Raw genomic sequence first — 26,472 nt, 5'->3', positions numbered from 1 at the left:
TTCCGTACTTGTTATTCCAATGGCTGTATAAACATAATATTACGTTTAGAAAATAAATAAATAAATAAATACATTTTTTAAAAGAAATAGAAGCAAATGAAACCAGTCCTACAGCACATCCAACGTGAAAACCGTTCAAGGCGATTGTTCTTTCAAAAAGATTGAAGCCTAGAGACATCCTTATCTTATTGTTATTTTGAAGAATTTTGCAGAACGAAAAAAAAGCTGTCATTAATTAATTTTATTACATTTCTTGTAGTAGTTTCTGTTTGGCGTTCGCAGATTTTTTTTTATTTTTTAACGTGTGTTCTTAAATTGAGAAACCGAACATGTGCTTTAAATTGTAATACACTGACAAGCACAAAGGAAAATTTTGGTTATACTGAATCTGGCCCTGATAAGGAGCAGCCGCGAGCCCATGGAATACCAATGTCCCTGGGGTTACAAACACACACACACACACACATAGAGAGAGAGAGGGGGGGGGGGGGGGGGGGGGGGAATGAAACAATTCTTCGCTTCACCTGCTATGACACTTGCACCAGACACGTGTAACAGATGCTTTGTTCACCTTTTTAAGAACACTGAAAATAGAGTGACATGACGGTTGCGCTGATTGTTTTTGCACAATTTTCAAAGGCCCAAATTTCACATGGAAACGATCTTTCGCCAGAGACCGAAGTGTTGAACATTCTAATATTCAGACTATAGTCGACCTTAGCGGAGATTTGTTGGAGTGCATGCCACGGTCACGATTAAATTGTGATTTATTACTTAATGTTACGGTTGTATTTTAATTTTGCTCACCAATGACACTATTGAATTCAAATGTGAAATTTGCTCGGGTAACACCCCAGTTGTGATCAGAAGACAAAAAACTAAGAAAAAGAGATACGATAAGCTTGCTGGATTTGAAATATTTCGGAGAAATAGTGCATATATCATTTCAATTAAATAAATAACATAAACATATCAAGTCATTCCATTATGGAAGCCTTGGTCAGGTGATCGAAGTGGAACAGGAGCACAGAGCATTTACCAAATAATGCCTAAGATTCACAGGCCATTAAATTCACATTTGTTTTAAAGGGTCAAATAAGTGAATTCACAATTTCTACTAGGATGTGCACTGATAAAACTTAACAGGTAATATAGTCTCTCTTTGTAGTCCTAGTTGGGAGTGGGGTTTCATTTAATAGGTTCCGTTGGTTCCGAAAGCAACTGAATACTCAAAATTCAGTTGCCGTTTCAATCCTGATTGCGAATAACCATCAAAAACTGAAATTTTACCTATGGCTTATCGTCCACAGAACTGTAAAAAATGTAATTCAAATGTAGGTGAATTAAAACAAAACAAAAGAGATATATGATTTGTCAACTCTCATAGTTTAAACGTCCCATCTTCCAGTTTAGAAACCGCACATTCAAGATAGTAAATACTATTTAAAACTCCTTCAAACAAGAAAAAAAAAACATTTCCAAAATACAATACAAATTTATTGCTGTGACTGTCCTTCCGGGGAAGAACATGGGGTTAAAAGTATATCTTTTCGTTGGTACATAAACACTTAAAGGCTTGTATGAACTCAAGGCCGAACAAAAACACAAAACAGTCTCATTCATCCTTGGGGTCCTGTTCTTTGCCAGTTTGCCAGTTTAAGGGAAATGAGGAAGCGGATCACAGGACCTACAACACGGAGGGGTATTTTTTCATCAAAATTGCTCACTTCTGTCCATGTCCCCACAATATGCTAACTAACTGAAAACATCCCAGAGCAGAGTAGCACCCAAAACGCTTATGAATAATAAAACCACATCGATTATACAAACTCATTAAAACAGGAAGGACAGCGAGGGGGGATGGGGGGGGCACTATATTTACAATTCCCATTAAATTAGGCATAAATAGACTACTAGTATATATATATATATATATATATATATATATATATATATATATATATATATATATATACTTTTCCGTCACCGAAAATCCTGTTGAAATTCAAAAAGTTCAAGTTGGTCGTTTTACCTTAGGCGTGGAAGTCTACTATGAAGTCATGACATGGAACTGAGTGGATTCAGTTTTTCAAGTTTATTATTCACAATACTGATAGAAATGCATCCTCTTTCATCTTCTTTTATAGCTACAATCATAACTGGAGATACAGAAGGGCGGCAGAGCGTCAGTTTGTTGCAGCTCAAGAAGGAGGTGGTACATAAAGTCTCCCGAGTGGTCTGTTGGAAGGCCTTTTCTCTCCGTCTGGTTCCTTTGTTTTTCCCATTTGATTCTAGGGTGAAAAATACCTTACTTCCCATGATTCCAAAGTTGAAATGAATGTGATGTAAAAAGACTTGTAAAATCACAAGAGGACTGGCAAATATATCGCCTATATTTCATCACTTTCTGTGCTTCTCGTCTTTCTCCCCACTCTTAGTGCCGCTGTCGTTGTGACTGTTATTATTGAGGTACATTTTGTCCATAGCTTTCATAGCCTCGGTCAGATAGTTCTGCAAGGCCGTTATGGCTGCGCACATGGCTGGGGTCCCGAATCCGTGAGAAATTAGACTAAAGTGGCTCAAACAACTTTGAATCCCTGGTTCTAGAATGGGCTGTTGTCGAGAATTCCCCAAGGGCGTACGGTCCTGGGAAAGCAGGTCTGTGAATTCTTTGCAGATTTGTCTGAAAAAATAGCAAGATAAAACATTTGTGAGGTGTTTTTAAACAATCCCAGAAAAACTCAATCGCACTGTCACACAATGAAAAAGTGTCTTTTAGATGAAGGAGCTATTTTGTGGTCAAACTGCTTGCATTAAAATAAGTCATTAAATACGCCCGAGTATTCTTAGAAATGCATCACGTGGTTGATAGCCGTATCAAGTATAATTGCAATTTATATTATCCCATATAGAATATAGCAAACATCTGGTCAAATTAATACCAGACATCATAATTCAAACAATTATCTGCACAAAATAATAAGTGCACCACTGCCTGTCTATATAGGCCTACGTTACAATCGAGTTTGTGAGGTAGTAATCATACAGATATGATTAAATTAATTAAACATTAATTAAATTAATTAAAAATAGTGTAACTCTTCAGACACAGTCAAATTTGTGTGTTCGTTGTGTGTTAATGCAACTGTAACATAGTTTATACGAAACAGTAGGGACCAAAATGTATTCTAGCAGAGCTGATTTCACCCTGAAGGTGTTATCGTGTATAATTCTAAAAACACAACCCGAAGACTGCTTGTGGAAAACCTGACTGTGGACACTTCTCATCAAAATACGTATAATACTTTAATTGATTCATTGATCGAAGGCAAAATTAGAATAACCACGTGGCATTTGCGGAGACTTAAATGAAGAACATGAAGAGTAAGCCCCATCGTGATCACGATTATTATTATTATTATTATTATTATTATTATTATTATTATGTTACCGTTCTATATAATACATTTCTGAATTAAATAATGCGATAAAAGCGTAGGCCTATAGGAACTTACTTCGTTGCCAATAACATGTTTTTTCTCTGGACTTGTTCATTTGGGTCGGAATGCTGACGGTTCATGTATTCCGCAATTGCCTTGGCTGGGAACTCTGTCTCACACACGTAACCAAAATCTCGGGCAAGATGAACGGCTTCGCCTAAGAGACAAAGAGAAGAGCGTGTTATGTGTTAGTCCTATTTATGACATCAATTTCTGAGCAACTGATACTTCCACTAACCACATTTTTTAATTAGCACTTGCAATAGCCTACATGCAAATATAAGTGAATAGATGAACGAATAAAGTATGAATAAAATAAATAAAATATTTTAAGGTCAGGACTTTTCATTGTAAAATGTGTTAAAGTAGTAGTAGACTGTTAGTCAATAAACACCTAATGTTAGGGTATCAGTTACTTAACGTGATGTAAACACAGTGTTAGGCTATTGAAACAGTCCACGTTGTAGAAAAGCATCTTAACGGCGTCTAAAAAAGCTTAATGTTGCATGTTTTCAACCATAAGGCTAACTCGGTTGAGGCCTGTCTGTTATTTTGGCTGAGTCTTTGCTTTCAATTTCCTGAACCAGCCGAGTTTTTACTTCGGGGCTTCCTGCAGTGAGCTTCAAGCCCGGAAGGACGCATGTGCCAATTAAGCGCATCAAAGCGACAACCCAGTACGCTCATTTCCATAAAAATTAAGCGATCATAAACAATATTCCAGGATCAAGCTATCCCTTTACTGCATAACTATCCTGTAATGCTCTCAACTCCCAGCTCACTAACCAATCGGATAATTCTTCAACCTATTAAGATGCTAGCAGGCTAAACCATAATGAAGCGAAAATGAATATGGCCTTCAGGTCCTCTGTTATAATGATTAACAGGAACCAATGACGCATCCCGGATTTCACCAAAACACGCACCAGAGAACAGCCGTACTAAATCTGCGAGTACAATGAATTTATTCTAATCTTTCTGTAAGCCCTTTAATAATAATAATAATAATAATAATAATAATAATAATAATAATAATAATAATAATAATAGAATTCTAAGAAAAACTGGTCAAGAGCCAGAAACAATTTATTTTCAACAAGCATAAAATCTCATATTTTTGGTCAAGCTAACTGAAACCACCCTTAAGAACTCCGAAATCAGCTCCATGCATTAGGTTGCAGATCATATATAATGAACTGGGAGCTGTCTAATGTTATACATTATACTGCTAACATGAATATGAAAATACTGCTAGCTGAATGGTAAAATGCAATGCAAATTACATGGATGGATCCATATTCTGTCTCGTGTTAGTTTTGGGCTAGTTCTGAAATGAAAACACCAAATCACAGGCCATTGCATTGATATTATTCCCAGAATGTCTTACCCTCTACAAGTGATGTTAACAACGTGACATTCGCAGCCTTGCGTCTTCCAGCTGGGAGGTTTAATCCAATTTTGTCCAGTTTTTCTCTTAAGGACCGCCCTCCATTCTTAGATTTTGCCCTGAAACAAAAAAAAGAAACATTGTAAAAATGTTAATTGAATTTTCATGTGTCAGAGGAATAAACATTCAACCAAATACATTAAAATACATTTAAACGTAAGTGAATAATTGGACTGCAAGCAAATTGAGCAACTTTATTTCTAATATGTGGGATGTAATATTCAACATCACAGCTGTGTGAAACTTATAGAAAAAAAGTTATTTAGAGCCAGCATGATTTGAATATAATCTTCAGCATGTTTGGTAGTGTAATCTTCAGTAAGATACATTATTGATATCAAAACTTGGGTGTTATTTATTTTACTCATTTATATACATTTTATGTCTGGAATACAGTGGACAACTGCAGAAAACTGTAAAAGCTTAGATCTACAGCATAGAGTTACCCACAGCATAGAGACATATTAAAAATGTATAGAAACATGATATCAGGTTGGACATGGATGTGTGGCAGGCCTGTACATTCAAGGTATGTGCAAAAATGTCTTTAAAACTCGAATGAAACTGTTTATAGTTATTACAGTCAGTGAGGCGCTGTTGTCTTAAGTGGACGTGGGTCCCATTATTGGGTGGCTTATGTATGGTCTAAATATAATTATAGTGACATAAATGGCTGAGATTATTTTTCCAACTGGCATAGACACAGATACGCAGATATGCTTACAGTAATCAAAAGAATATCAAAATCTTACCTCCTCAAAACGCCTCCCAGCAGCGAGGCATTGAGACACTCGGGGGGCGAGAGGCGTCTCTGAACCTCTGAGACTGTGACCTTGTACTTTGATGTGGAGCTAAGCAGAGACAAGCGGCCCGGAACAGAACAGAACACTTCATTTGGGTTTATCACGCCTCCAAAGAGACCGTCCTTACTCATAGGGATTGTGGAGATGCTGTTGCTGTTGTTCTTAGATAAAGACACAGGACCTAAAACAAAATGAACGGTTCATTTACAATACAGCCTTCATTCACAGGCAATCATTGTTGTGTAAACTTTGTTGATTAAATAAAAAAGGACAACAGTGGTGGAAACTAAAGGAAGAGCCAGCAGTTTACACAATAAAACAAAATAAAACACAATAAAACAAAACCAGCAAACAAAAAACAGTGCCCAAATCTACTCTTGTACGGACTAAAAATGTAAGACTTGGACACTAAAATACTTCGCGCTTAAACTACTTTGTATTGGTGAGGGGTTTCTACCGGAGATTAAACGGACTGGACCCATTGGATATATCACTTGCGACATTAATAGCTCAAGGGAGGCTAATAGACACAATGCTAGTTAAACGAACTCTTGAGATTACTAATATAAAAGCCAATTACCACGCGGAGAGCAAGTCTCAAGATATATCCCCCTGTTCGTATAATTTGACATGACAAAGGCTGCACGTGCAGAACGATACGATGTAAAATAATCCTGGAATAGGCCCATCGTGGGTTGAATGAAAAACTGAATTCACATACAAACACACGAATTCACACGAATCAAGCCTATTCGTGTAATTCACTCAACCCATGACTGAAGACGACAAGCTAAACCTACAGAGCAAAAATCTAATAAAATGAAAGTAAATAGGTTAGTCTCAGTAATCATAGATGGGCCCTTTCAATAAGTAAACTGTCACAGGTGACAGGTATGGATTCACACACAAATAACAGTTGTTTTAGACGGAAATGTACTGAAACCGTTGCGGACACAGCAAGACCAGACAATGAAAGTCTATTTCCACACATGTCTTTCTGAGTAATTTTGCTGCGCCTCTTCCCAACCGATTGCATTTAGCAAGTGGCGATATACATTGTATACGTGTACTCATGTCAATTCATTTTTACAGAGGAGCATAAAATATTATGTAACTGGGTGACAATTGCATTTGTCTCGCGTTTCATTCACAGTCAATATTTTTTTCTTACAGCCTAGCCCGCATTCACCGTAGCCCATCGGCGTCTATACGGCTCCAGACTTTGCAGCAGCCTGTGGTAACATGCGCGGTATTTTGAAGCAAATTGCTTACCCTTCTTAATTACAGTTTGGTCTTGGATGATGTTAGCTTGATCTTCAACGTGCTGAAAAGTCAATGCACAACAAATAACTTTACAATCCCAGAAAAAAATTACAGTCATTTTATGTACTGTTATTTGTAAGTCATAAAGCCTGTACTTTACTCTGTCAGAACTACATGGGGATTTTTAAATGAAACTGACAGCCATGTATATCGATGTTTTTATAGGCTAAATTGGACCAATAACTATTTGGATAAAGAAAGATGCATATGTATGCTTGATACAATAACAATGAATTTAATAGTTACAGTAATTAATAGTTACATCACTTAAAGCCAGCTGATAATGACAATACCTGTGTATAAATCGCATGTTAAACCATAGAATTTTCTGATTAAAAAAATCCCTATAATTTAAATGTATTTTTCATTTACTTGCTGAGTTGACGAGAAACAATTGTTTATTGTAGCCTACATCCTTCTTCTCTCAATTTACATTGCTGATGTTTCTGTTCTTCGCTCATACAAAAGCGTAAATAAACGTCTACAATATCAGAGACGTTTGCAGGAAGAAGTAACGTTCATAATGAAATTCCTGAATAAAAATGTCAATCCAGAGCAGTTGAGGAAATTGAGAGACTGACTTTCCATGTAGGCTACATTAATATCCTGATTGTACGTGCAAAATCCTAAAAGTATCGTAAGTCATAATTGTTGACCTTATTTTACCGTCATAAATACAGACCCATGGTGTTCAATAGCATGGGTCGTAAATTTTAACAAACCGCCTGTCCTAAAATAATTATTCTGTAGTTTTTATGTCATTGTCGGTCACTATATCGTACATGGCATGGCACAAATTTAGCATAACTGTATTATTGTTATTATTAATATAGGCCTAATATAATTTTATCAAAATCTCCCATCCACTATTAGCTACAAAATCCTAATATAATAATAATAATAATAATAATAATAACAACAACAACAATCATCATCATCATAACAAGTTGTAGTAGTATTATAGTTATTATTATTGTAATCATCATCATAACAATCATTCTTACCTGCATTTCTTCCAAAGAATGAGGTATTCCATGGATAGAGATAGAATCTGCTAGTCCAGGATCTAAGCCGTGTGCGGACTGCAGGAGAACGTCTCTCCGGTAGTCCCTGCACAGCTGGGGCAAGCCGCGATGCTGATGCAGAAGACTGCTCTCCTGACTCTGCCTTTGGCCCGGCCATCCTGGGTGCTGTGTTTGTGGCTGTGTGTGTAGAGAGTTTAGGGAATAGGGGTCGTGCGAGTAAGGGTCCTGTGACTGAGCATAGATGGGCTGGTAAGGTGGCGGAAAATATGGAGGCTGGAAGTCAGAGTTGGGAGTATGCGAGAGTGGGGGCGCGCTGGAGTACGGAGACTGACCCACGGATCCCAGCTGAGATATCCTGGCAGTCCCATTACTACCGTCATGACGATCCTTAAAAAGAGAATAGAAAAAATATATATGAATGATGAATACGTATACATTTCCATGAGTCAACATTTTACCAGGTTAAAATTGTGTTGTGGAAACTGTCTGCATACTGTTTGACGTATTTTCCGTATAATTTAATTGTCTCAAAAACAGAAAAACAACTGCATTTAAACATAAACATAGCAGAGACAAATGTCAGTATTTGTAATCATAAACACAAATGAGACTGGCAGATGAATCCAATGCTAATACAAAAAATAAAACAAGAAGAAAACCCAGATAATAGGCGAAATTAAACAGAAATAAATATTTCGTTTCATACGATTCAAAAACAGACCGGGATTGCCTTACGCCCACTCGTAAATGTGGCTATCAAATTCGTTGCAATTCCAATTGTATTGCCAAATAATGACAGACTGGGTACATAGCCAAGCAAGTAATAAAATATGCCAGCAGAGTCGAAATGTTTAACGAAGTTTAGCAATTTTAGTCCACTTTAACTCACCATAGCAGAAAAACTGTGCACTAACATTTGGGTAGTGAATCGAACAAGCCGAGGTTAAAAAATCATTAAAAATTAAAACCTTGATGAAACGACGAAAAACAAATTAGACCGAATAAAACCCAGCACAAAAGCGCAACATCAATATTCATATATGAGTCACCGAAACACGGTAATCCATCAGCATTCGGTTACAATTCCTGATGCACTTCATTTGATTGCAAAATGCTGCAGATTATTATTAAAACTTTCGTATATCCGTCTTCTGCCATCCAGATCTGACGTTGTGTATCTGCATGATAGCAGAGTCTGTCTTCTTTCCTTTGACTCCTAAAAGCCGATATTCCTAACTATATCACAAGAACATTTCATAAAGGAACAAAGGTCGAAAATCAAGTATGAAGCGAAGAAGCAACTGAAGGCAGCTCTTTACTAAATGACGTCCATTGCAAGAAGAATCAGTGCATCTAATCAGAGAGGGAGAGACACGGAGAGAGGGAGTGAGGGAGAGAGTGGGGGATACAAAAAGGGGACATTCTTTTGTGTCTGACGAATCAGAAAGAAGGGGGGGACATTTTAAAAGACTCGGGGCCAAACGAATGTGAAAGACCGATCGCATGGAAGGACAGAACAGTAAGAGGAAGAACGAGGAAAACAATGGGCACCTCTGGTTCGTCTGAAAATCCAGTGAAGGCCAATGACATCTCGACTGGCAAAGTATGACTGCCCGGAGATCGGCTGCTTGCCCGCAGTGTCGTCTTGTTTTTTAGCTCATCTGATGTTTTCAGATCTGTACTTCTTCGAGTTTCTCTGACATGATCCATGACAACTCGGCCTTCTGAATACGTGAACGAAGTTTAGATTATTGCCTAAGGCTTAAAACTGGCCTATCCAAAGTCTCTTAGCAGCTTCCACTTTCAGCCGTAAAACTTCCTTGCCGACCCATTTGCGATCAAATGTGGAATAAAAATAATTCTAAATTATTTTCTTAATAAGGACCATGGTGTATGCTATTCCTCTTGAAAAAGAACGTGCCAGAGTCGAACAAGAGTATAAGTGAAACAGTCTAACATTTGTTTCTTCCAACTCCTAGTGTTCCTGCCCCCAGACGCAGGCGTAACCAGTTTTACTGGCTGTACAACTCCAGTCAACTCCAAAATATAAAAGACGAAGAGACAGAGCAGCCACAGCACAGTGTGTAGCCTAGGCTACTCTGCAATTACGCGGACAGACGATAACGACACACACAAGCAAATATACCTATTTATTGTTTCCACGGCACCTCCCTTGAATTAGCCTAATGTTAACACAGTTGGCTGGACTAGGCATACATCTTTCAGCGCGACAACAAACATGTCCTAAATTGCCTGTCTCCGAATCGTAATACTGCCAGCATTTACAGTGAATAACAACTTGGCAAGGGTGAAACTTTTTAACAGAATTGGTTTATTTGCCTTAACGTAGCTTATAGCATACACAAACACGCTTCCACAGAACGTGCTTCCACAACTGTAGACAAAACCTCATGTTCTATTATTGGGCCTACTGCACTTTTCTGTAAGAATTATTAGTCTATTATGAGTAGGCTATAGGCTATATTTTGTTAAAACGGCATATTTTGATATTCAGCTTTCTTTGTACCTATATTTTGTACACTTGGTCTATCAAATAAATTTTACAATTTATAGTAAAATCCAAACATATTTTGGCCAACAATAATATGGTACACCTTCTCAGCGGTCTCTTACCTCGCTGTCTTCATGCTTGATATTATCAATTAATTTCCAAAGCATTTTGAGTGAGCACTGGGAGTAGATACTCTCTTATTTACAGAGTACGGCTTTATCGCTGGAAAATTGCTGGTAATTCAGTCTGTGCTCTGCGATCTCCCTCTAATGGTGAAAGTAAAATCTCCTGCCGTGTAGCCTTCCTTTCTATAATAACGTTCATTCTCTCGTCAGCGAAAAAGCAGACTGAATTCGGTGTTTTCAGTACGACCAGACACAGATAAAGTAATCCGCGTAGCCTATAGAGCGTCCTCTCTACATGGCAAGACTTTCTTTGTGTTTTACCAGTTACATTCCAAAGTCATAAGCATTGGCGGACGCGTCTATTACAAAATCACATAATCAAATAAACAACAATTTATAAAAATAGCCGATTATTTGCAATTGCCGAATGCATGGACAATGTAGGCTATAGCCTAGACATCGCATTTTGATAAACAAATTCGTGCGAGTTATTTTGAAAATAATGATATACAGTAGCCTATTTATTCCTTAATTCTTAAATTAGTGCTGTATTAAAAATAAAACTGTCACACAAATAATAAATATGTTGAACTGTATCTCCCTCCTTCTGTCTCTATTTTCAGCAGAACATATTTGTTTTGTGGTTTCCATTGAAGAGCCTATCTGATTATCTTTAAATGACAACAGAATAAACAGTTGTTTTAGTCCCATTGAGACAGGAGGGTCCAATACTGTTATGCAAAAGTTCGCCATTCAAAGTGTGGGCACAGGACTATTGCCGAGAACAGAGTCCTCCGTTTTCAAATTAAAATAATTAACACAACAAAATGGGCTGTTTTCATTTCAATGGCACGCCGCAAAAGGTGAGCCAGGCCTGGCCCCTGGAACTAGCCAGCGCCCCGAGTTTGTCGATCGTAAAAAGCGGGCAAACGACTACTAGGCGTTGGCCTTCCTTAATCTCCATTTTTGGTGGGGTAACTTTCAATGGAGGTTGTCAGGAGAAACTAGCCCACTCATATGATTATGTCACACAGGTTGCAGTTATTCAGTGGGTCTCTCTTCCTCCCATGTGACATAATACATGATACACGTTTCACTGAAAACTAAAAATAAACCACACATTTGAGCGACTGTTTTCCTATTTACGAATAGTTTCACACGGATCTGTCAATTTTATCAGTGAAATATAGCCTACATGATAATCCACACGACTCATTGGGGAACACTAGGGCGCTATATGCAACCATACTCTGGGTGAATAGAAATACCCTGATCATTAAAATTCAACGAAGCAATTTGAAGCTGCTTATGAATGTATTCCGGCCATGTCACCAACTCATGAAAGGTTATTGACTAAACAGGTAGGCTATGCAAACACGTTATCTATTACTTTTATGGCAAAAACAAACCCGACTTGTTAATGCAATATTTTGTTTTGGTGAAATGTAATGAAATAATTCTAATATAAATCATAATATAAAGACACTTAGGCCTATTAAAAGGACAACACTTTCCTGATATAATGTCTTTCTCTTTCTATTACACGCACACGTGGGACGTGGCGTATCTACCATCGCAGGCAAACAACAAAAATAAACTGAAGATTTCTACAAACCCCATATGGGCCTCGTTCTAAAATATGAAATCAGTATAAGAACAATTTAAAACCGAAACAAGTCAACAGTGAAGTTTCAGTAACCACTTTCACGGAACTAAAGTGATCTTTCACACTCTTTGCAAAAATCATCTGTTTGCATTATAGCCCTAATTGTATGATATGTGAAACATAAATAATTGATTAAATTCGTGTATGCTATTTTATACTTCCTAAACTTTCACCTGTCCATTACTTAAACATATTCTGGTGATTTTATCCAGAATAACGATTATATCGTTCCACCTTTAATATACTACCACTTCATAAGTTCCATATATTTATCCGGATCTTAAGACAAAATCCAAACATTTATATGCTTTTATGTACTAATACATTCCCAGAAATGCTCCATACAAATTTTACACGATCTCAGGGAGACTACTTAAATTACCAGTGGTGCACATTACTGTCAATGAAAAGTTGATGAGGATGGTCTTGTTTGTTTTCATGTTTAAGTATCCGTGGGTTTACCTGACACTTGCAACACCTGCATACATATATACACATGTCTTAATTTAAACATAAGTACATACCTGCCAATCCCCCATTTTCCCCATTATTGACATTCTTTTGTCTTCTTACTCTATATGGCGACTCATGCACGGTGTAATCGCATTGATCCTCCGATCACAAAGACAATATCTGCTTTTACCTGCGCAGGATCATCTCACCTGCCCCTAAAAACAGGGTGCCACCTCGCTACGCATGCGCACTAAACCGGGCGTGTAACTTCAAACTATCCGAAAATGATGTCCCTATCGATAACAACCACCGAGATCTTCTCAGTGTGATATGCTGATCATCACATTAAATAACAGCCGCGTCTGATTTATTATAAGAAACTGACCCTTCACGAGTTTCCTAAACTTGACACTTGTCCTTCAGAGGGAAAACGATTAGTATTTGTTCAATGCAAATTATTTCCTGTTTTCATTGATGCATTCGCTTTTTCAAGGCTATATATACAATCATAGCCACTGAGACTGAATTTCAAAATTCAGGAAGGCCTTTTCGCCTTATTGCCTGGAAAAGTGCCGCGAAGCGCATGCTGTGTGTGGCGAACGCATCTTCCTGTCATATTTATTGCTGTCTAATGTCTATTTTCCTTTCAAAAAGTATTTTTTCGAGCGATTCCTGAAAGCAGTTGAACCATGTCTGTGTCACATACACTTAGTCTCGCGATGCAAAACATTCAGACTTTTGAGGAGATTGTGACCTTTCAAACCTGCATGAGTCTACTTATAATTTTTTTCGCAAGGTACTAAAACAAGGATCTAGGCCAAATTACATTTAAAACACCTTTTAATAACATGTAGTATAAGTATCAAACGCCATCATTAAGGTTTATTAGCCTACGTTTAAATGCAATGCCGACTTTTACTTTGGAGAAAACCTGGTGCTCGGTTACCACATAAACAGTGAACAGCCCAGATATTGCCGAGCAAAACATTCGAAATGATTTAACAAGAACATCACCCAAAGCCTCCATGCAACTCCACTGACAGGCTATAAGAAAGTACTTTAATTGCATTGACGGGTAGCATACAATAAAAAAGTTCTGAACTGGCGGACACAGAAGTGAGCACTGGGCCCTCTGTAATGAAGCGTGAAATGGGCGTTTCACTCGTCAAACAAGAAACTCTATACATTTGGGATCAAATTACATTTCTTAACACAGAAAACGCAAACAGTGTAACATGTTGCCAAATAACTGAGATATACAGTTCGTCATAGTTACAAGCTATTCAGATTTTCAAAGGCTAAAAATATAGTGTCAAGAAAACATTATTACAAATTAATCCATTATTTTAAAATGACATGCGCTTCAAGCAGAATAAATAAGCAATATTGAGACAGTTTGCCTAAGTTAAATGTTTTAAAAAACACAACAGCGTACAGTTTTATTAGGTAGCCTTATACATCCAAATCCTTTACTTAGGAAACTTGATTAATAGCCTGTGATACATTGACATATGGTCAAATTTAAAACGCCGCCCTATGACGGAAACATTACATTTTTATAGTATTTACCTTTTTATTCAGGGATTTTAAACATGGAAGCAATATTATGCTAAATGAAAAATGTCACTGAAACGTGACCGATTACATTGCAGTGTAACATAATCGAAAGTTGTTTGATATCACATGGGTAGCCTACCTCAATCTATTCAGAATTCAGGACAGGACAGATCAGACAACATTGCGTCAGCAGCATCTCCACCTAGTTTTGAATTTACAGCCAACTAATCGGCAAAAATGAAACGTATTAAATGCAAATTTGTAATAGCTCTTATTTTCTTGTTATAAATTATGGTTATAGTATCGATCATGTAATTGTTCCCGTCTGAAGAATGAACGACTGACTTTTTGGGAATATTTAAGAGCAAAACAGACATCACTTGATCATAAAAGGGAATAGTTGTATGTATTAAAAAAATAAAATAAAATTTTTTTTAAAATCATGTTGATAACAGGCAGGTAAAGCACCAGTTACAGCTTAAGGGCAGATTATTTCCCCCCACAAAATTGTCCAGTAAAACCTCCGAAAATGTTCCTATATATTAATAAAAATGTTTCAAAACTGTTTCAAAATAATAGCAACTTCTACTGGAACTTCCCTGTTGTGAAAATTAAAACTGTATGCTGCAGCCTATTTTAGAGCAGGCAACACTTAAAACAGAAAAATGTAAAACCCATGAAGTGCATTTACATGAATGATTATCATCATCAATAAAAAGAATTATTTATTTCAGTCGCATTAGTTTAGATGAAATTAGCTAATTTTTCCACGGTAACCAATTTTATTCAGGATACAAAACAGAAGTAAAGGACGAGTCAATAATCTGTCCACTGGCGCCATCATTCGACAAAGGAAAAGTTTGGGCTGAGTTTTTGTATTCAGTATGCATGCCCCAAACAGGGGTGACTCCATTGTTAAGACACGTTTTTTTCTATTATGCAAACACGCTTCCACATTTCAAGAAAGTCTAGGGACTTTATAAAGTCAACGTAGTTTTCTTTTTATGCACAGTAAAAAAGTAGGCTACATACCAGATACTACTAGCGCTTCCTGAGCTTGAATAGCGCTTCGTTGTATAATTTAACAACCAAACATTTACCAACCTAAAGGGATATACCTTTAACATCAAAGAGGCCAATTAGTTCGTTAAGCATAATTACATCGTGCCGACTCATTTAACAGCTTGATAAAGTTGACCAGCGTATGCTAGTATTGACATATAGTGTCTCACGCGCAAAAGGGAAATAACTGTAGTTCTGGCGCCCTCATGCGGCACTACACCGAGTGCCATTGGGACTGGGAAGCGTACACCCCATCTCCATTAATCAGTATTCATAACAAAACATCATTTTTAACTACAGCTCTGCAAAAAACGAAAACGGAACAACCCAGAAGAGGACAGACGATTCTACGAAAGTGGAGGACTATTAGTTTTGGAATGCATAAAGTACCAACTGGACACAACAAACTTATAAGCATTTAATCTTCACGCAGCCTATCATTTTTTCCCACAGCGCGCAGGAAGGACTGCCGCCCTGGGCTATGCATGGCAAATTGTGGTCACTCACTCGTGGACGTTTAGTCGGACGCATGCGCTGGTGGTTTCAGCTAAAATGTGTCTGCGGAAGTGAGTTGCGCTGTAGGTCTGGACGGTTCCGTGCTTGTTTCAAATGTACAAAATGGTTGCAAAGAATGAGACACCCTTTTTATACAACACTTCAAATCCAGTAAAATAGCCTCTCCTCTTCAATGACATTAAGGCATAATGCAAAACATATGTAGACAGAAGATATAAATGTGCAGTAGTTAAACAGAGATCAGCACTGCAGTTGTAGTGTGACTCAGAGGCGATTCACGTGTTTTGGGCACCAAACAAAGGATTTACAATATTCCTCTAGCAGATTTTCACCATTTTGGAGTTTCTACCCAATAACTTATTAGCAATCAAGACCAAAGTATTAATATATTTATAAAAGTGTCATATTTTTGTATAATAAAAAGCAATGACGTAAGATTATAAAGTGATCACTTTAGTAACTGTGAAAGCTTAGCAGCCAAGTGCCCTTTTTTCCCCACAGAAGAAAAAAAAAAACGTGACAGGGTACCATTTTTGATTGGGAGGAAATAGAAGAGAACTGCAGTGATGCAGACTGTGTTTAATGTACAAGAGACCAGGCATCCCTGCATTTTCCTCATGTCAGGGCACTGCAGGCACCTGATCCGCATGACTTTAAACAGCGATCTCACATGGACAGCATTTCTGCTGAGTTACAGTAGCTCCAAGTGATACGTTTCCAAGGTCAACTGCAAAAACAGCACATTTTTGTATGGCTTTACAGAGCTGTAATTCATTTTCCAGTATAAAGAAGTTAACATGAAATCTTCTCAGATTCCAGTGCTAGAACTGGTGCAACAGCTTTATAAGGTAAGGAATAAATACTGGTCAGACACCTTTCCACTTTGGGACAGAGACGGTATACAATGGAGACTGACCAACAAAACCCAGCAACACAGAGGAATAATGTCACTGTTCACACAAGGGAAAAAAAAAACAAACAAACAAAAAAAAAAAACACGATTGCTAGTAAGGAAAAAATAATACAGTGATGGAGGGGGAGAAGAGGAGAAGATCCAGACTCAGGTAAAGGACGCTGACATTAGGAATAACATAATTCATCAGATAAAAACAGGAGGCTTGCGAGAGCAGTTCGGTCACGTTTAAAAAGGCGTGTTGTGCGTGCCGTGATGCAGGCGTGTCGTGCGTGCGTGCCGTGACGCAGGCGTGTTCCGCGGCGGCGCGGGGCCAATCAGCTGTGGGCTTGTGCTGGGATGGTCGAGGTGACGCTGTCCAGAGGCTGCCAGTGGCACTGCATCAGCGAGTCGTACAGCTCCTCGCTGCGGTCCATGTACTGCCTGTTCAGCGCGTCCACGTCAGTCATGGGCTGTGGGTCTGCAAGGAGGTCGCACAGCTATGAGTGAGCACATCTAGGGGGCATGACACAACCTCAGGCAGCTCTGACAGCCCTGGACTTCAGAATATTAACACCCAAATTTAAGCATCTACTGGCCCTATTCGCCAATAGTGAAGGGTTTTCCACTTGAATGTCCAGGTCAAGTGATCATCTAATCCTCCCCGTGTCTAACTGGCTACATATGCCTTGGACTAATGTTGTTCTACCTGAACTAATGTAAGGTGAGTGCCCGAGTACAAGTACAGTAATAATGTAAGGAGAATGCCCAAGTACTAACACAGTAATAACACACAGCAAGAAGGCTAGTACAAATACATTAATAATGTACAGCGAGTGCCCTAGTACAAATCAGTAATAATGTGCGACAAGTGCCCTAGTACAATGTGCGCAACACACTGGCTCTCGTCAAGCACTACCATTGTGCGTCTATTTCCTTGCACACCATGAATGCGTTTAATCATTACAAGAGCTTACCTTCAACAGGCTCTTCAAGACCATCTTCAGAAAAATCCTGCATTTGCTGTGAGAACAGCGATGGTCATGGTTAGCTGATAAATCTAATTGTCGCCACAGAAATGAGCCTTAAATCATATACATAAAGCAGTTAAGTATAAGTTATATTCATAAAATAATTAATATACATATGTTGTATACACAAAACAACATACACACCATTAGTCATGTTTTCACCATCTTTAATTAATACACAAGCTCAGCAGAAGCATTCAGGAGCCCAACTCTGAGCTCAATTTTCCCGTTTTCCTAAAGGATAAAATTATACAAAATTCTTGAGCGAATACAGTGGCATTGCTAAATACATTCCCAGCTTCATTTATTCATGACTCAAATATAACCACGCATTTGCCTAGTAGACACTAGCTCAAAGCAGACAACTCACATTTTAACTTCCATTTGAACATCTGAATATTTACCTTCCCTTTAGTTGCCTCGCTACAAGTGTACATCTGAATCTAGAAGGTTCTGGCTCCAAGCCCAACCTGTCCCTAACGAATACTCACTGACAAACCCTGACAGAGAGAACGCCCAGCCTACAGAGGGCAGCGCAGCCAGGATGCAGGGGCCCTTACCTCAGTAGTGTGGTGCGCATCTGCAGGTACAGGAGGCATGAAGGGTGGCGGGGGGGCCATCATTCCTGGTCCTGGAGGAGGGGGGCCCATCATACCAGGTCCCGGAGGAGGGGGCCCATAGGACCCGTAGTTGTAGTTATAGCTGTTGTACTGGTCGTAGCCCCACTGTGGGTAGTAGTTCTGGTACGGCTGTTGGTAATAACCTTGCTGGTAATTGCTGTAGTTGTGATTTTGCTGGTAATTATTCCCCTTGTTACTGCAATGCAAGAAAAGAAAAACTTGAGGTGACGGAGCAGGCCAATGAATGTAACACTGAGATGGTAAAAACAATATTCGATTAGATAAACATGAATATGGTTACACGTGTATATATTTATACGTGAAAAATTACCATAGAACAATGTAACGATCCAGCAGCTGTTTCCTTTGGAGCCACGGAGCTTTAGTTGCAGATTCTATGATATTCACAATATGTGGATAGCTCACCCATTTCTCCATGCCTACCTAGCAGCCAATTGTGATAATATACAGATCAGGCAATCAGCACAGAGTCCTTGCAGCATCAGTGCAGCCTTATGCACTAAAGTAGGACCACGCAGGTTATTTAATGAAGCAGTTTACGTTACAGCAGGGTGCCATGGGGGGAAATCACACCTGCAACCATTATAGATTCATAACCATTATACTTCACCGTCATTCAAAATCAAGACTCTTCAGATTGACAGAATCTCACCTCTTGTTGATTGCGATGCTGATTCGGATTGGCTTTCCTCCGAGACCCGTGGCATTCTGACACTCCTCCAGGGCTTTGCTTTGCTCTTTCTCATCAGTGAACTTGACAAAGCCGTAGCCTCTGTGTGAACACAACATTCACAACCCTCAGCACACCGGCTGCAAACACTTCAAACATGCCATCATGCAAACCAGGTACTTTAAAGTAAATATGGTATATATTTTTGGAAGAACTGAAAATGTTTTTTTACGTTTAAAATGAAGTAGCATCACTTCAATTGTGTAGCGCTCGCTTATTCCTATATGGGGAAGACAATAGTTTAATAGCACATTTGTCTGAACTAGAACAGAAGCACAGCACATCAGCATTGTCAGTTTCTCTTTGATGACATCTTAGATTTGCTTAGATGACAACTGCAGATGACTTTAGGGATTCCCATGTAATCGCTCCTCAGGTCAACATAATGCAGTAAAAGCATTTCCCAACAGAAAAGACAAACACAAAGAAAAATGAAAGAAAATAGTACCGAAAACATTTATAATATAGCACAAATCATTTTGTGATTTATAAACCAATTTCATTTAAGTTTCCAAGAGAATTTAATATTTAGTCAACACACACACAATAGCCTAAACAAAACCAGAGTTATCACTTCCCGTTCGGCATAGCCATTTAGAAAACATAATTGCCCAAAATGAAGACCGCTATTTAATTCCTATCAAATGTTTTCATTCTGTCAACACAACAATGCTACTCGCTAAAAACAAGTTGACAGAAATGAAGAGACAAAATCCAAAGTCTGCCTATTTGTCTAAAGAAGTGTTTGAGGGAAACACTATGCTCTTCTACCTGGAGATACCACTGGGATCTGTGACCACTTTTCCGGATTTGCAGGAGGCGTACTTCTTCGCAAAGAACTCATGAAGCTGCTGATCATCCACATCAGGAGAAAGATCTCCGACAAAAATTGAATACTCAGGTCTGGGGACAAATGTGGAACAGAGTTATACAGACATACTAAATGCACATTTTCTGAGGTAAGGTAATTGCAGACCAAGTAACTAATCTGAGCTCCTTAACCAAGAACATCCACAATTAACTTGGACAAACTCATTCACCAAAATGAGACCACTACATATTTACCAAATATTGTCAAGTATTGTCAATGCGCTTTTTGTTACTGGTAGATTAGTGTTTTTCTTGGGAGGAAATCAAGACAACAGTATTGTGTTGACAGTAGAACGGCTCTTAAGACACAGCTGGCTGAAGTTGTTGGTTGAAGTCAAAAGTACTGGAAAACCTGTGTGATGACAAACCTGTGAGATGACAACTGCTTAACTTAAGCTTGTAATAACAAAGTGCCAATGTTTCCAAAGCCATGAACTTTCTTTACTCTTTAACTTGAATGACAAAGAAGGCAGAGAGTGGCTAAATGACTCACCCTGTATCTGTTCGTTTCCCATATGTAGCATAGTTCAACTTAAACTTTCTGGGCTGTATCGAGAAAAGACAAACACACAAACGGTCAGTTTTTCCATGTTTTTCTTTCTTCTTTTTAAAAAAAGTATATTACGAGAATATTTTTTTAAAATGTTATTTGCACTAAAATCTTTTTAACTGCTACACTCTACCCCTCTATACAAAGAGCAGGTAAACTTCAGGAGCCAGTAGTTGGTTTTATACACATTTACAGCTTCTAAGGACATTGACAGTGACACTACTTACTGGATTTGACCCTGGGACAACCTTCCCATTAAGACTGGAAACACAGCGGTCTACACTGGCCTCGTCTGCCAACTCCACAAAGCAGTATCCAGCTGCACCACTGCAAAGAGTAAGAGAACAGGATGACTCAATATGAGGACAAAAACAACATATCCTCCCCTCTCCCAGAAAACTGGCAACAACATTGAGTTCACCACAAAAACTAATAGAGTACTGGCTTTCATTTTAATTGCAGACATGGTTCAAACATTACAATCCACATCATTGCTTGACCCCTGAGCCAGGTAACGCAAGAGACTTTCGCGTTTATTTCACCGATACATTGGAATACCACTTTTACACTGTACATCGGCTTCAGAGAACGTAGGTCTAAGATACCGGACGTGGGCGCGCGTTTGCGGAGCAAGCAATGGTTTGTGTGGCAGAAAGTCTGTTCACGCATTGCTACTCACCCAGTAACTCTATTGTATATTATTTTAACGGCAGAAGCGGTCTCCCCCATGGTGCTGAAGGCTTGCTTTATGAAATTCTCGTCCATGTATAAGTCCAACTGTAGGAAGAGCACAACTGGTTTAACAGGAGGCGAACACTGGCAACCAAAGGAAAGCTTTGTACAGGCGCTTCCTGTGTAATTACGGCTCGTCTCTAAAATATTACGTGATCTATACGCCCAATCTAAAGTATACGATTATAGCTCTAGCCAACATTTGTAGGAGAGTGCAAATCTAGAGAGTATAGGAACTTAGTGCTGCATATACAACTTTAGCTATCAGATGACCAAACGCTACTTTAATTAACTCGTAAATTAACTTCAAATACGTACGCAACACAGGCTTCTGCTAGCCAGCTAGTTAGCCATCTTAGCTTGTACATTAACATAATGTTAAGATACTAAACAAATTGATACATTATAAATAAACATAACTTACGTCACCCATCCATACGCTGGTCAAGCGATTAAACATTTTGATATGAGTTAGCTAACACACCAATTACCTCGGTTACTACAAAATACAAACAAAATTTCACACAAACCAAACTAACTATTGACTGCTAACCACAGCACACAAGCGACATGTACCAAACAACCCTGCCTCTTCAATCTACTGCGTGCCTAGAGAGTGCCTGAAGTAGTATAATCAAACAGATTCTAATACCTTGGTATAATGAAGCTTTGTTCTACCTCTCTCCATAAATAATTATAGGAAACGGAAATGCATAATTATTATTATTCGTAACTACATTTGAAAAAGAATATACAATGTAAAAAGTTATCTGTTAAACAGGCATATCTCAGGTCTCCTTGTAAGTGTCGTGACGTCATCAACAGTACAGTATTGCCAAACGTGAGTTTTCAACATGGAACATGAGGTGGAGCTGATAGCTGGAAGTTATGAACAAATTGTTTTTGGATATAAGGTGGACATAGGTGAAAAGGTAGTGAAATTATTTGAGTTGTGAGACTTTCAGATCCATACACGAATTAGTGCAGCTAACTGCTTCACCAGTCGGCTGCAAAATGGCACATTGTTTGATAGCAATAGCTAACACGCAGTGTGTTAAACAGTTTTAGATAGTTAGCTTCCTGCTAGATAGTAGGCTTCAGGCATACTTCAAGGATAGTACGACTGAAATTATGTCGAGACATTAATTACTGCTGACAAATTATGGCAGAAAACTAATGTAGGCACTGAACCGGAAGTCGTTCACACGTGGATTCATGGTTTGCTTTGCAGGAATGGTCGCTGAAGGCTGACTTCACGCATCACTCACACACAGCATCTTTGTCTGCTCTCGCCGTCAGCGACAGATTCGTTGCAACGGGCAGCAAAGACGAAACCATCCAGTTGTACGACTTGAAAAAGCGTGTCGAACACGGCGTATTGCTTCATCACGACGGTGAGGAGCTGCTCGCCAGACACTGGCGACTCTTTTTCGTTTTACGTGCATTTTTAGAAATGCAACTCAATCTTGATTTTCTTGTGTGAACAGGTACAATTTCATGTCTGGAGTTCTATGGCGCTTCTCACTTGCTGAGTGGAGGAGAGGATGGGCTTCTGTGTGTCTGGAGTACCAAGAAGTGGGAGTGCCTGAAAACCATTAAAGCTCACAAGTAAGTTGTTAACTTAATGAATCAGATTCACAGCCAAAAGCTGCAGGTACCTGTCTGAGTGGGTAACTGCTGTATTTGAGCTGTTTACTCAATAGTTTTTTGAGACTCAACGTTTCATGTGGTACTTCACCTGTTGGTAATTAATTTGTACTTGGAGACAAGTAAATCAGTGGTGTGCTCTCCTTGTCTCTCTACCAGGGGTCATGTCACATCTCTGTCTGTGCATCCGTCAGGAAAACTCGCCCTGTCTGTGGGAACGGATAAGACCCTCAGGTGAAATCTACTGTATGATTTTAACAACTCTGCCTGGTCTGCCGGTAATCATGTGAAAAACAGAACATGTGGACCTTGAATGTGCCTTTGTGGCTGCTCTCTGGAGCTTGTGTCATGTGGGACTGTTTACATTTGTTGATTAAAATATGTGTTTGTCTAGAAGGATGTCACTGGCCCTTCAGCACTGAGGCTTGTGCTCTTAGTCTACTGATCTCAGAGTGTTATTATATGCATAATTTTTCTTAGAAATTCAGTCTTGAATTTGTTGTTTTTCTTACTAGGACATGGAATCTTATAGATGGCCGATCAGCATTCATCAAAAACATAAAGCAAAGTAAGTGATTTCTGTCAACTGTATATGTATATGTATTATATGACTGCATTCTGTAGGCATTGGTAAATGTTTGCCAATACAGACATGTAGGATTTATTTAACAACCAACCTTAAAAAAGACAACTTTAAACAAATGCATTAAATAAACCTTTGACATGTCTCTCTCTTTTAGATGCACATATAGTCATGTGGTCCCCTGCTGGAGATAAGTACATTGTGGTTGTGAATGGTAAAATAGATATTTACAGCGTAGAGACTGCATCAGTGACTGCAACCATAACAAACCCAAAGAGAATCTCCTCTGTGAAGTTTCTGAATGTAAGTGTCATCTCTCTCTTAGTTTTCTTCTTTCTCTGTTGGGTGTGGTTTTTGTATAATTGCTTTGTTTTTTTGTTCCTTTTTTTAAAGAAAAAAGACTCCAAATGCTTATTAGAACAACTGTTCCCAAACTAGGACCCATGTCCCCAAAAGTATACAAGGATTCTTAAAAAAAAAAAAAAAAAACCTTTTATATTTAAAAAATAAAGGGTTTAAAAGAAAAACATTATTGGGGTAGCCACAGCCAAAGGCAGCTGTTATGGGTATTTGTCTTTAATTCACTCAGTATTTCTACTCTTGAATGTGTTACTGTGATTACAATTCCTTTTTTTTTTTTTTTTTTTGCAATGTTCTGTTACACAGGATGTCATTCTGGCAGTTGGAGGCGATGAGGAGACTGTGAGGCTGTATGACATCGGCACTAAGAAGAGCATCTGCGAGTTCAAGGCCCATGAGAACAGGTACACTGGCAGAATCTCTGTTGCACATGAAGTACTGACCAATTCCCCTAAAACAGTGGTGGAATATTGTGATCACAGTGCTGTGAAAAAGTATTTGCCCCCTTCCTGATTCTCTATTCATATTTGTCACCCTGAATGGTTTCAGATCTTTGAACAAAAAGTAATATTAGACAAAGGGAAACTGGTTGTACCAACAATAACTGCAACCAAACACTTCCTATAAGTTTGATAACTTTTTTCATTAAATTCAATCATTTAAAAAAAAAATGTGTTTTGTGTTTACTCCGGTTCCCTCTGTCTAATATTACATTTTGCCTAAAGATCTGTAACCAATTAGCGTGACAAATGTGCAAGGAAGGGACAAATAATTATTCACAGCACTGTATCATTCAGTGATGGGGTTGAAGTTTGACATCCCAGAAATATTATTATTACTATTATTGTTATTGCTCTTGTTATTATTATTATTATTATTGCTATTGTTGTTATTATTGCTCTTGTTACTATTATTATTATTAGGCATTTATCCTTTTTATACTTTCATCTAAGAACTGCCTCCATTTTCTCCCTGTATTCAACCTGTATAGAGTGAAAGCACTGGACAGTTTCACAGTGGAGGATTACTGTGTCCTTGTGTCAGCCTCAAATGATGGATTCATCAAAATTTGGAAACTTCATCTTGATCAGGTATTACAGATATAGGAACATGCTAGCATCCCCTGTGTTTGCCAAGTAATAGTAAATCATTCTTTAAATATTACCCAGGTACACTGCAAATCTCTATATACAGCCGCATATAGTTCCAGTAACTACCATAAAAGCTTGTATGACTCCAGTCAGGTGTGTGGATTTTTGTTGCTGAATCCTACAGACACAGATGTGATGGTTGTGTTTGTGCGCACAGGTGCTGGAGCCACCAGCCCTCCTGGGGGAGGTGAACAGCACAGCGAGGTTAACCTGCCTGGCGGTGTGGCGGCCAGGCCCGCTGCAAGAGTCCACAGGAGAAGGGAAAGTGCAGGCCTCAACCTCCCAAGGTACTGCACCGAAGACAGTGCTTTACACACAGTTTGCCTACCTTGTGAGATACCCAAAATTTCTTTACTTAGTTACGTTTTTTTTGTCCCCCCAACATACAGTACATGGTCAAAAGTATGTGGACACTTGCCATCCAATATCTCATCCAATATTGTGGGCATTAATATGGAGTTGGTTAACCCTTTGCTGCTATAACAACCTCCACACTTCTGGGCAGGCTTTGCATTAGGCGTTGCTGCAGGGATTTGCTTCCATTTAGCCAGAAGAGCACTAGTGAGTGCTAATAAGAGCACTGGGCATCTATTCTGGCTCTTTGCAGGCCAGTCAAGTGCTTCCACACCATTCTCGAGAAAACCATTTCTGTTTGGACCTTGCTGTGTGCCCCGGGGAATTGTCATGCTGAAATGGCAAAGGGTCTTCCCCAAACTGTTGGGGAAGCACAGAATCGTCAAAAATATGATTGTTTGCTGTAGCGTTAAGATTTGCCATCACTGGAACTAAGGGGCCTAGCCCAAATCATAAAAAACAGCCCCAGACCAAGGGTGTCCAGATACTTTTGGTCATATAGGGTAGAAGTCACCCTTTACTTTGCTTAATTACGGTCTCCATTGATTTAGTGATACAGCTGCTTCTTTACAAGAGAACTTTATTTTTTTTTAAAAATTCATAATGCCAGTGCCCTTCTCAGGATTGTAAACTTTCAGTTCCCCCCCTGCCCCTCAATGTTGAATCACTGTCAAACTTGCATAAATTTTTCCTTTTCAACAGCCACGGAATGTGAACTAGAGCCCACAAAAACAAAGAGGATCAGGATTTCTACAGAGGAAGTGGTAATTGAAGACGACAGCTGCACCAAGAAGACAAAAATGGAAAATATCAAAAAGAAAAAGCAAAAAACAAAATAAAGCTGTGCCTGTTTTAAAATATTTTGGTTCTTATTTTGGCTTTGAAAAGTTTTCAGTTCTGAGAAAATGGATCCGCTGTTGAAAATTACAGCTTCAAACTGAAGCT

The 26,472-nt window shown here is 38.7% G+C and overlaps 3 protein-coding genes across 6 annotated transcripts; 1 reads left to right on the top strand and 2 right to left on the bottom strand.

Annotated features, from left to right (window-relative positions):
- Nucleotides 1–1,475: 1,475 nt before the first annotated feature.
- Nucleotides 1,476–13,071, bottom strand: LOC135260992 (transcription factor AP-2-alpha-like). 3 transcript variants are annotated; one of them, XM_064346796.1, is made up of 7 exons: nucleotides 12,923–13,071; nucleotides 8,075–8,482; nucleotides 7,020–7,071; nucleotides 5,697–5,928; nucleotides 4,885–5,003; nucleotides 3,516–3,657; nucleotides 1,476–2,683 (listed from the first exon to the last, which is right to left on the bottom strand). In XM_064346796.1, the coding sequence occupies exons 1-7, from the start codon at nucleotides 12,953–12,955 to the stop codon at nucleotides 2,401–2,403; spliced, it is 1,269 nt and encodes a 422-aa protein (XP_064202866.1). In that variant the 5' UTR covers nucleotides 12,956–13,071; the 3' UTR covers nucleotides 1,476–2,400. The 3 variants fall into 3 exon arrangements, with proteins under 3 accessions (XP_064202866.1, XP_064202864.1, XP_064202867.1); XM_064346794.1 differs by lacking the exon at nucleotides 12,923–13,071 and adding an exon at nucleotides 9,647–10,048; XM_064346797.1 differs by lacking the exon at nucleotides 12,923–13,071 and adding an exon at nucleotides 8,985–9,486.
- Nucleotides 13,072–16,550: 3,479 nt separating this feature from the next.
- Nucleotides 16,551–22,038, bottom strand: LOC135260990 (tRNA selenocysteine 1-associated protein 1-like). Of its 2 annotated transcripts, XM_064346789.1 has the most exons (9): nucleotides 21,857–22,037; nucleotides 21,380–21,477; nucleotides 20,928–21,027; nucleotides 20,644–20,696; nucleotides 20,052–20,183; nucleotides 19,203–19,322; nucleotides 18,470–18,725; nucleotides 17,856–17,901; nucleotides 16,551–17,359 (listed from the first exon to the last, which is right to left on the bottom strand). In XM_064346789.1, exons 1-9 carry the CDS (start codon nucleotides 21,890–21,892, stop codon nucleotides 17,217–17,219), a joined length of 984 nt encoding a protein of 327 aa, XP_064202859.1. In that variant the 5' UTR covers nucleotides 21,893–22,037; the 3' UTR covers nucleotides 16,551–17,216. The 2 variants fall into 2 exon arrangements, with proteins under 2 accessions (XP_064202859.1, XP_064202860.1); XM_064346790.1 differs by lacking the exons at nucleotides 16,551–17,359; nucleotides 17,856–17,901 and adding an exon at nucleotides 18,050–18,143 and having other exon boundaries at nucleotides 21,857–22,038.
- A 184-nt stretch (nucleotides 22,039–22,222) lies between these two features.
- Nucleotides 22,223–26,385, top strand: pak1ip1 (PAK1 interacting protein 1). Its single transcript, XM_064346788.1, has 10 exons — nucleotides 22,223–22,364; nucleotides 22,664–22,826; nucleotides 22,920–23,040; nucleotides 23,239–23,313; nucleotides 23,595–23,647; nucleotides 23,820–23,965; nucleotides 24,329–24,426; nucleotides 25,014–25,113; nucleotides 25,331–25,460; nucleotides 26,230–26,385. Exons 1-10 carry the CDS (start codon nucleotides 22,287–22,289, stop codon nucleotides 26,364–26,366), a joined length of 1,101 nt encoding a protein of 366 aa, XP_064202858.1. The 5' UTR covers nucleotides 22,223–22,286; the 3' UTR covers nucleotides 26,367–26,385.
- The last annotated feature ends 87 nt before the right edge of the window (nucleotides 26,386–26,472 follow it).

The sequence above is a fragment of the Anguilla rostrata genome, chromosome 8 (assembly GCF_018555375.3).
Source record: "Anguilla rostrata isolate EN2019 chromosome 8, ASM1855537v3, whole genome shotgun sequence".
NCBI lineage: Eukaryota > Metazoa > Chordata > Actinopteri > Anguilliformes > Anguillidae > Anguilla > Anguilla rostrata.
This window is presented reverse-complemented; position numbering and strand designations above follow the sequence as displayed.